Consider the following 10544-nt stretch of genomic DNA (forward strand, 5'->3'; position numbering starts at 1 on the left):
TAAATAAGTATAGCAATGCCAAAACCTCTCTGTTATCATCTTGTGCACTTTCTCTCCTCTCTGCGGCAGTTCTGCCATCTGTAAGAGCCCCGTTACAAAATGCCCCCTTGTCCACGGATTGAACGCTGACCTGTATCATTCCTGCTTGACGGTTGAAATCATCTGGCAGGCTTCGGAATTTAAAGCACTATTTCGACCGCCAACCTCAAGAAAAGTCCACTCCGCTAAGATGAGTACCACCCAAACGGAGCCCGTAGTATTACTGATCTCACCTCAGGAGGTCCAAGCCAATGGGATCGAAAATTACAAGGTCTTGGATGCTTCGTTTTCTATCCCTAATTCAGGCCGATCTGCTCTTGACGAGTTCCGAAAAGGACCGAGACTTCCAGGCGCCAGATTTTTCGACCACGAAATTATCGCCGATACCTCCTACACTATCGATGGTACTACCAAAGTTGGATATATGCAGCCCGATCTTAGCACGTTTAAACGTGAGGTGGAGCGCTTGGGTATCACTAGAAATGACCCTCTACTCGTATACGATTCCGTTGGCATCTTCTCGGGCCCTCGTGCAGCTTGGCTCTTAAATGTAGGCGCCGTTATATGTCGAAACTCGGCGGAAAGCCTGACATTTATTAATGCCTAAATAATTGTTCACACAGGCTTATGGTCACCCGAAGGTCTCCGTTCTTGATGGCGGCTTGTCGCGATGGATTAAAGAGGACAGTCCGGTCGAAACCGGGTCGCCGATCGAGCCCGAGAGATCGGAGTACGAGCTTCCGGGAATTCATGAGGCTCTCGCACGCGGAAAAGTGATATCATACGACGCCCTTGTTCATAACTTCAACAACTCAGCTGAAGGAGAAAGGATATGTGTCTTTGATTCACGTCCCCGAGGCAGGCAAGTGGAGATGTCCTAAAGATGAAGATAAAGATAAAAGCATAAAAAATTCACAAAACATTCCTGCTACTATTTCAACCAAGCTGCTATTGGATGGTACCACGTACTAATCAACTGGTGTATTCCACAGGTTTCTCGGGACAGATGCCGAACCAAAACCCGGACTACCATCAGGCCACATGCCACATTCGCTCTCGCTTCCATTCACATCCTTGCTAACTCAACCGAGCGACTCGGAGCCCTACCAGAAATTGCTGAGCCCCGACCGGCTCGAGAAAGTATTCTTGGAGACCCTGGATAATGATCTTCAGAAATGGGAACAGATCAAACACGGCCAGAAAGATATCGTGGTCACCTGCGCAGTTGGCGTGACCGCCTGTATTATCTGGCTTGCTATTCGCCTCTATGCTCCTAGCGCAAATCACCCCAGACTTTATGACGAAAGTTGGACAGGCTACGCACTCAGAAAAGACGCACAAATCCTCAGGAATTCTTCATCGTCCTGATTATCCGCACCTTTCAAGAGAAGATAGGCCAAGGCAGCATATCAGATATGATCTAACCAGATGAGAAGAGAAAAAGATTTCAGACACGATGCCTCATGTACAGTTGTAACCATATTGGAAAGTTTGAATATTATTGTTTTTGTGTCCTCAGAGCAGGCTTGAGCCATGGTCGAAAAAACACTGCTAACGTCGCTAACAATCAGTGCAATATTTGAGTGGATAACTTGTTATTGCAGTATCCAATATGTACACTTCGGAAGTTTATATCATTCAACAAGAGGGAAGCTTCAAAGAAAATGATGAGGTTTCCAAAGTTTATCACTCAAAATATCAAACATATTGATATGGACAAACTTTGCGCCCTGCAAAAATCTCTTTTCCACACTGACTGCTATTGAAGGAAGCAGAGATGAGGGTTTGCTCGTTAAGAGCATCTCCACCGCGCGGGACTACACCCCAGGTGCACTAGAACATCTGGGGACGGGCTGATCCTTTACGTCTCACGACAGGACCTCCCCCGCAACAACATACGGCCCAGATACGGGCCCCGTGCCAGGCCCCACAACGGCTTCATGAAGCCGTCTTCCACCCCCTCGTCGTCCGAATTGCACGTCACCAGACGCAAGCAGCCGACGTTAGTTGGTTGCTTACAGCACATCCACCAAATGCGGTGGCCAGAACAGACAAACAATGCACAGTGGCTCATAAACCACACGGCCGAGACAATGCACGGCACCCCACCACAACTACCGTGTGCGACCGTCCGCGGCAAGATGAAACTGGCAGGTTTTACCCGCTTGCTCGTGGTACATGGGCAATGCACAACACTACCAATAACACATGAGAAATATTAGAGAGTCGGTGTTTATTGCGCACACATCCAGGGTAGGAAGCAATCTGCCCAGAAAACACCATACAACAAAAATATACACAAAAGTGAAGCTGGAAGTGTGGAAAGAAAAGAGAAATACAAGAGCTCTGTACAGGGGGGGAAGGTAAGAAAGTTGGAAACCAGATACATATATCAAATGCATATATAAAGAGCAAAGGCTTAGTGGGTTATGGCGCCAGGAGGCAGAGCAGCATTTTCTTCCATAAGAATGGCCATCTTCACCGCAACTTCAAGCTTGGTGGGTGGCCAAATCATGTCCACATTGAGCTCAGAGAAGAAAGTATCTCCATCAAAGGAGGCAGCATTGAGCTCCAGTATGAGTGTTAGAGTGTGTACACAATTGCATACGTTTCCAGTCAGCCAATCCCATAATACATACATATGTTATCCATACTATGTGTCTAGACTCTAAACCCTAACCTTGTGAGACCAGATTGCCAAACTTATCATGTACAGCCATTCTGAAAAAGCTTGGCTTTGTTGGAAGGAATTTCCCCCCAAACTTTGTATTGGATTTGCCAATAATCACTGGCAAGGTTGGACATATTTATATTCATGCCCACCACATTCTTATATGCAGGGTGTATATAAAGCAGCCAGATACCCTCAATCATCTACTTCCTTTCATTTTTTACTAATTATTGGCTAATTCTACCCTGGATGCCATCTTGCTCCTGTTTGCAAGGTTGGATGGTGCTGGTCTCAGCAGCCAGCATGTTTTTTTTTTTTTCTAGCAAACAGCTTGATTGGTGGCATCCTGCAAGCAACTGCGCTTGCAGGTCTGAATATCATGTTTCCAACCTTGATGTTGGATGCACATACATTGGCAAATCCAGAAGGAATTTCCAGCGGAAATTATTCCAAAAGAAGCCCAGCTTTTTTGGAATGGCTGTATCTAGTCTTGGTTGTCACGCTTGGCTAGGTGATTCTCACCAGTTGTTGTGCTTGAGTAAGCACAACCACGCGAATGTTCTACATGTGGATTGTGATCAAACAAGAAGACCGTGAGGACATGAAGCCTACACGTGTCCAGTTTCCTAGGCTATAAAGACCTGGGACCTCCGAGCAAAAGGAGGTTCCTCAGATCATTATTAGAATACTACGCCAGTCCATCTTGTTTGATACAAACGACCGGGGCTTTACTTCTATTTGCATCTCATATCCTTTTATATCCTTTCTCTTTTACTACGCTCATCCTCCACCGCTCCGCTTCTGTACCAACCTCCAACCTCACCTCATCCGGTTTTCTTCCACTCGCTACCTTTTAAGGTAAGCTAGAGTTTCACAAACCACCTTAAAGGTTCAGGTACGACTAAGCTCTACCAGCCCCTCCACCGGAGGCGCGGCTTTCTCCTCCCGCATCGCGGTTGAGTTGAGCGTGTTTTCCTCTTTAGGAACTCACAATTTGTTCTTTTCCATTCAGGGTGTCGCCACTTTAGAGACGCACCCTGACACTATATGTATCCACATGCTGTAATGGTAAATCAGGGTTGGGGACCCAAAATGACCGCACGGGTTTGCGGATGTTGCGGACTGCGGATTCCCCAAGGCTGGCACGGAGCAGCACAGCGTGGAGGATTTCTACAAGGCGGTGTGCGGAGTTATGTACACGGCGCGGCGGCGGCGGAGCTGGACTTGACTTACGCAGGCCGGCAAGGACTGGCTAGTATAGGCTGTGACCGGGGGAAGCCATGGTAGCCAAAGCGGGCGTAGCTGGGGCGGAGGCGGCGTGTGGGATCTCAGAATTGAAGGCTAGAAAGTGGCGAGGAAGCTAGGGCAAGAGGTTTCCAACGGTGGGCAATGACGTGCGGCGAATGTGAGAGCGGAATGGACAGGCAACATGTGTGGTTGTGGGAGTGTGGCTTGGCGGATGGCGTGCGTGAGAGGCAGGTGGAGGAGGATGTTTTTTCTTTTCTCTCATGTTGTTTTTCCTTTTCTACGGAGGGGGGAGGGAGTCCCCCCCCCCCCATCATCTTATTGGAGGACTTTTTACGGTTTTTGCTTGATTCTTGTGATTACTCTGGTATGGATTCCTTGCGGAGGAGATTTTACTTAATGGCGATGGTGTTTAGCTTGCGGAGTTTATGTGAGCCTGAGTCTCTTTAGTGACAGCAGGACACAAGAAAGAAAGGGGAAATAATTGGATTTCTTTGGATAAATAAAATACAATTATGAGAGAGAGAGAGAAAGAGAGAGAGAAACTGAGCTGGATTAAGATGAGCAGATATTCAAGGTTATTCTGGTGGGAATGCACGTCCACTGGCAATGCTACCTCTTCAGAAGAGTGCTGCCAAGCTGTGCTAGAGAGTGCTACAGCCTCCTCTCACCAAAGAAACGTGGAGGGTCTCTGGATTAGATAAATTTAATCCAGCCACAATTTTTTAGCTTCCTTCTTGATAGTCAAGGTTCTTAAAGGGAAACCTAAGGGACAGCCCTTTAATCAAGATAAGGCAAAGGCCAGCAGTTATGGAGGGACAGCCCTGTGATCAAGAGAAGGCAAAGGCCTGCAGGAAAGAACAGATCAAGCAAGACACAGAGTTGTACCTCTGAGATAAACAAGGTTCAGTGAAAAAGGTTACTTACTGTCAATATCCTAGGCGCCTGTGACGGTAGGTATACTGGGAGTGTTGTAAACTCTTTGGTGGTGATCCTGGGGTTATCTGGGGTGTGGTTCTGGTGTGCTGAAGTCTGTAGATCCGCCTCAGGCAAGGGGGATCCTGACTACGAAAATTTTCACAGTTTGCTTATGTAATTTACATATGTACATGTGGTTTGGCGCGCCTGGTAGCGCAGACACGTCACAACTGCGCATGCGCGCCACACTCAATAACTCAGGGAAGGAGCATAGTTACAAAGAATTGGTAAGTTGTAACTAGGCTTAAAATTGCATGAGGAAACAGAATATGAAGTCTAAACAAGGTTATCTCTTAAGATGAAAAAGATATGAAGTAATTCATATGTAAAAAGTGGAAAAAGGCAGACTTTAGGTCAGCTGAGTTGACTCTAAGGCTGACATTTTATCTTTTGTGTACTTCATGGCGGATTTTACTGTGTTTACTGCGGCTTTCTACGTGTTTTGTACTTATTTTATACGTTAATTTCACTTGCTCTACAATTATTGCGCCCCATAATTACTTGCGGAGCGGAGCGGAGTTTCTCCAGATCACCCAACTTTACCCGGGAATCGTCTTGGAGCTGCGGGGGTCCTGCCTTTTCTACATGGGGACCACTTTGTTCACCACAATGCCCCAGCCCCCGTCTCTCTCCTCATTGAGATTTGGGGGATCACTGGTTGTGTGTGTTGTGCTCATAGCTTAGAGCATATTGTCTTCAGGTTAGTGTTTGCAATCTATCAAGATTTGGGGGATCACTGGTTGTGTGTGTTGTGCTCATAGCTTAGAGCATATTTTCTTCAGCCTTGTGCTTGTTATAATGAGCTTGAAAAAACTGTAGACATGTGTACTGCCTCAGTTTCAATGTCTGCCACTGTGAAAAAAACTCAAGAAACTGCAGCCAGTTGACATGCAATATTACAAAGGCGCCTTTGTAATATTGCATGTCAACTGGCTGCAGTTTCTTGAGTTTTTTTTTTTTTTTTTTTTTTTTTTCATACCAGCCCACTTACGCTTGCCTGTACAGCAGTTCTAAGAAAGCTTGCGCTTCTGGACCTGTGATTTTGCTCCCCGGACTCAACTTCAGCCAAATTTATTGCCTCCTGTACGGTCATTGCCATACAGGAACATTCATTTGGTGCAAAAGCTATCTTTGTGATAGCTAGCTTTTAGATTTTGAGAGTGGCAAGCTTGTCAATTTTTGATTCCAGTGGTCCTCTGCTCCCCTGTGCCTGCCAGAATGACCCACCAGGCTCCCCAGTCAGGCCACACATGCCTGTATGTTCCGGGCTGTCCAGAATACAGGGGGGATGTGTGTCAGCCTCCGTGATGCCAAGGACTACTCCTTCTAGCTACACGTGGTGCAAAACTAGTATAAAAGAGTATAAAACTCTGGGACAAAAGTCCAAGGGATAATTCCAATGACATATTGGTAATTATGGCGTAAAATATATGAAAAATGGCGTAATTATATTAACAAAACTAGAGTACAAGGCGGCTACGCCGCCGCAACCCCAGGGCGTCAACTCCACAGCCCACCGCCGGCCCAAGGCCCAAGCCCAGCGGCCAAAGGCACAAGGGCCAAGGTTGCCACCCGCGCAACGGACACCCCCGCAGGCTTTACGCTCATTTTAATCAGCCATCTGGCAATGCCCCGCAAATATGCCCAAAATGACCGCAGGTACCCGCACCCGCCACGAGTACCCGGGTCCACTCAGCGATCTCTAATCGACAGTAAGTACCCTCTTTCACTGACCTTGTTTATATCAGAGGAAACCCTGTTGCTCTTGACTTCTCTTCCCTTCTTCCAACCCTCAAAGATCAATCAGGTTATCTCTTGTTAAGACCTTAAAAACCAGAGCAGAGTAGAAACCCTACTTCTGATTCCCACCACCGTTTCCTTGGTGTGAGTGGAGACTGTTGCACTCTTTCAGCACAGTTGGCAGCCTACATTTCCAGTTGGAGCTTGGCCCATATTAAATCTTAATAAAAGATCATCTCTCTCTACTGCTTGTATTTCTTTATCCCAAAAAATTCAATCAGTGCCCACCCAACTTACTTTTGTCATGTTGTCACTTTAGAGACACAGGCTCACAGATATCAAGGTAAATACAAGCATGAGTGTTTCATAATTAGGGGGTTTCACAATTGAAATTTGTAGGACACATTTTAAGGTATTCATGAACATTTTTTTCAAAAGTTGATTAATTGCATTGATTGATCAGTATCACCTGCTGCTTTCCATCTTACCAAAATTCTTGAATTCTGGTCATATAGGTCTTAAATCTAGCTCCAAAGTTTTGTAAAATTTGACTGTGAATAACCTTCTTGTTTCACTGCCTGCATGTAAAGTACTGCTCAAAAGATACAAATTTTCAGATGTGCTACAGCCACATTGGTCTTTTTGTCATTCATCAAGTGTTGCAGAAACCTATCCTCACTTTTTCAGTGGAACCAGTTGTAATTCACATTGACAGAAAATTCAGCAGCTTATAAAAATGAGCCTCCATTCCAGTCAAAATTCTGTCCAGTTTCAGGATTGTTTTTTTCCCTTTTGTCTGATGATTCATGATTGTTGGGCTGCAAATATATTGAGTCCAGGACTCAATTCACTTGACCTTTTACAATATTCAAAGTTTGTTTGACCTTAAAAGCTTCACAAACAGCATAATTTCATGTTGGGGTAGGTCTGAGCTCAAGACTCAAGTTCAGCACCAAGTTGTACTCCCAATAAAACAAGATATATCAGTTGGGGTTGTTGCATGAGCCCAATAACTTGGACACCACCGGCTGGGGCCATCAAATGGTCATGAGGCCTGGCACCACTGGCTTTGGAGGTGTCACCCTGGGATTGGCCCGCAGCTTCGGGAACTGGAAGATAAAGTAGCGCACCCCGTTGAGGCTGATGATGGGGGGGGAAGTGTCTGAAGGCGCCGGCATGGGTGGTGCGAGCCTCGCCGCTGGCGCGCGGGCCGGAGACGCCAGCGGCGACGGGAATCGAAGGGCCGCGTGTGCGGGGCGAGTAGCATGGCTTGGACCCGCCGGGCTCATCTGATAAGGGCTTGCTGGATGGTGGTGTGTCCGGAGAGACCAGGCCAGCGGGGAAGGTGCGCGGACTGTCGGGGAGGTCCGGGTGGCTTGTATGGCCGCCACCGCCGCCTCCGTCGAAGCCGGGGGATTAACGCTCGTGGGGGACAAGTATGTAGAGTGAGCTAGGCGAGTAGACGGGCTCCTAATTCGGGTTTAAATGGCGCAGCGTCGCAAGGGTGCGAATGTTGGAGGCGCCACCAACCCGCAAGCAGTTTCTTGTTTTGATTGCTCCGAAAGGGTGCGGACTGTTGCGGACGATGTATCAGGGCTGCTGTTTCAGGTCGTCCGCGAAAATGAGGGGTTTGACTTGATGGGGTGAACATAAAAAGGCGTCCTGGCCGTGTCCTATCCTCCACGGGTCCAGTTCCCCTCTCGCACTTGCGGAGGTAGAACACAATCCGTCGGTCGATAACCCTCTCCACCCTTGCCTTTGTAGGGGCCCGAGGGGGTTAATCTTATTTCTCTCTCCCCTGTCGCACTTGCGCAGGCTGATAGAAACCCCTCCGCCTTTGCACTTGCAATTGCCCCAGGAAAAATGTATTATTCTGCCCCCCTGCTGCACTTGCACAGGCTGGTCAAAAAAAAAAAAAGAACACACAAAAAAAACCTCCCCTGTTGCGCTTGTGCAGGCTGAGCAATTCATTTGAAACCAACCATTTGCCCGCCTCTCTCCCCTTGCATTTGCAACAGGCAGAGGAGGGAGAATCCGGTCCCTTTTCATTCATGTTTCATGAATTGGGGGATCAGTCCGAGGCATTAATGTTTGGGGACTTTAAATTTAATTTTCACAGCAGCAAAGTCAAACATACTTCTGCCTGAAAAGATGGGAAATGTGGGAAACATTGCCAAGTTGGCCACTGCCACACTGGCAGCCCCCTTTTGGGGCCTTTTTGGAAAGGGGGAGGGTGAACCCATGAACCAAATTTCCACAAAAGTGTGGATTTAACATACTTAGATTAATATAATTAAATAAAGAGGGGCCTGATAAAATCAGGGGTGTTTAATCCCTCAAAAGCAAACACTGGGGCCTGTAAACAGATGTGGTTTAAATCCCAGCAAGGAATGGCGAAGAATCTCAAGAGAAAGGGGTTTGAACTTACTAGTAAAAAGCCCTTAAAGTCTTGAGGTTCTTCAGGGTAGAAGCTGGGCAGTTGAAAGCGCTTGAAGAGGTTGATTCTGAAGGCTTGGTGGACACTGGGCAGTTTCTGGCGACAAAATGAGGCTAAAAACAACTACTAAGGGACTTACCAGGCTAGAAACAGGCTATTGAGCACGTGTTGAAGGCGGGTAAATTCAAGTAGGTATGTAAAAGCGTGAGGAAAGGCCTTTTGGGGCGGCCAGAGGGCCTTTTAAATACCCGTGGCAGCTCTCTGGGGCGCCTGGGGGAGCTACAGGGCCACTGGCCAACTTGTGGGCGCTTTTTGGCCAGGCTGTTGACGCTACAAGGGCTAATTCTTCTTTGGGAAGATGTACTAGCCTATTTGGAGCGCCTTCAGGCGGATTTCCAGCCTGGCTGATGGCGCCATAGAAGCTAGTCTTCTTTTGGGAATATGTACTGGCCATTTGTGGGCGCCTACAGTTCAGGATTCCCTCATCCAGGCAGATGAGCTGTTACGTGTCTCATATTTATTCAAATGGGCCACAGTGCTTCCCAATTGGTCTGTACTGTGTATGCATTAGGTATTGAATTGTTTTAATGCGTCAGGAATATTCTGTTTGCATCCATGTGACATCATTACATATGTACAGCTTATGTAATGTGTGTAGTGTTTCACGTGGAGGGGCAGAATAGATGTTATTACTTCCCTGGTGGGTGTGCTGTAATGTATAGGTAGCCCCTCTTAGGGTTTCATTCATTTTTAGGGCTCTGCGCCGTCTTTAGACGTAGCGCGCAGCCTGCGGGTTTAGAGTTAACTCAACCTGAGTTGGGCTATCTTCTAAACTAAACATAACACTTCAGTTTTGTGGTTATTGAAGTGTTATAAGCATATGTACATATGTATATAAGCATACAGGTGCATTCACACAGGACGTGGTGCACCTGTTAAACTTTGAAGTCAATTTACACAAGGAAGGAATAACAATTAAGGGTACCTTGAAGCGAGGTACCCTAGGTTAAATTAGGCTTAGATTAAGAATATGGAATAATATTCCGGGTTTTATATGTGTAAGTATAAGTAATTCTAGTAATAATGTCTCTTTCTTGTGTGATGATATTTCATGTTTGCTTTTGATATTATGTCCTGGTGGCTCTGACATAGTAGCCAGCTGACAATGTGGCTGAAGTTGAATTTGAGTTTGGGGGGCAGAACTGCAGGTCCGGAAACACAAGGTTTCTCGGAACTGCTGTACAAACCAGACCTTCCCCAAAGGTCTTGCAGTTGCTCATCAATTAATTCCAACTGGCAATTGACATCACCCGGAACGCAACAGGCGTAGTGTGAAATTTCTGGAATCCAGAGATAGGTGATACAAGTCCTGATTCCACTATTGGCATGAACATCTGCCCCATTGGCGTTGGGAGTGAAAATAGTTCACTCCAA

At 46.7% G+C, this 10544-nt stretch overlaps 1 protein-coding gene across 1 annotated transcript; it reads left to right on the top strand.

Annotated features, from left to right (window-relative positions):
* Positions 1 to 229: 229 nt before the first annotated feature.
* Positions 230 to 1407, top strand: PtA15_13A353 (uncharacterized protein; the record flags this gene model as incomplete). The annotated part of the gene is made up of 3 exons (XM_053162542.1): positions 230 to 589; positions 663 to 913; positions 1032 to 1407. 3 exons carry the CDS (start codon positions 230 to 232, stop codon positions 1405 to 1407), a joined length of 987 nt encoding a protein of 328 aa, XP_053026508.1.
* Positions 1408 to 10544: the final 9137 nt, after the last annotated feature.

This window comes from Puccinia triticina, chromosome 13A (genome assembly GCF_026914185.1).
Source record: "Puccinia triticina chromosome 13A, complete sequence".
NCBI lineage: Eukaryota > Fungi > Basidiomycota > Pucciniomycetes > Pucciniales > Pucciniaceae > Puccinia > Puccinia triticina.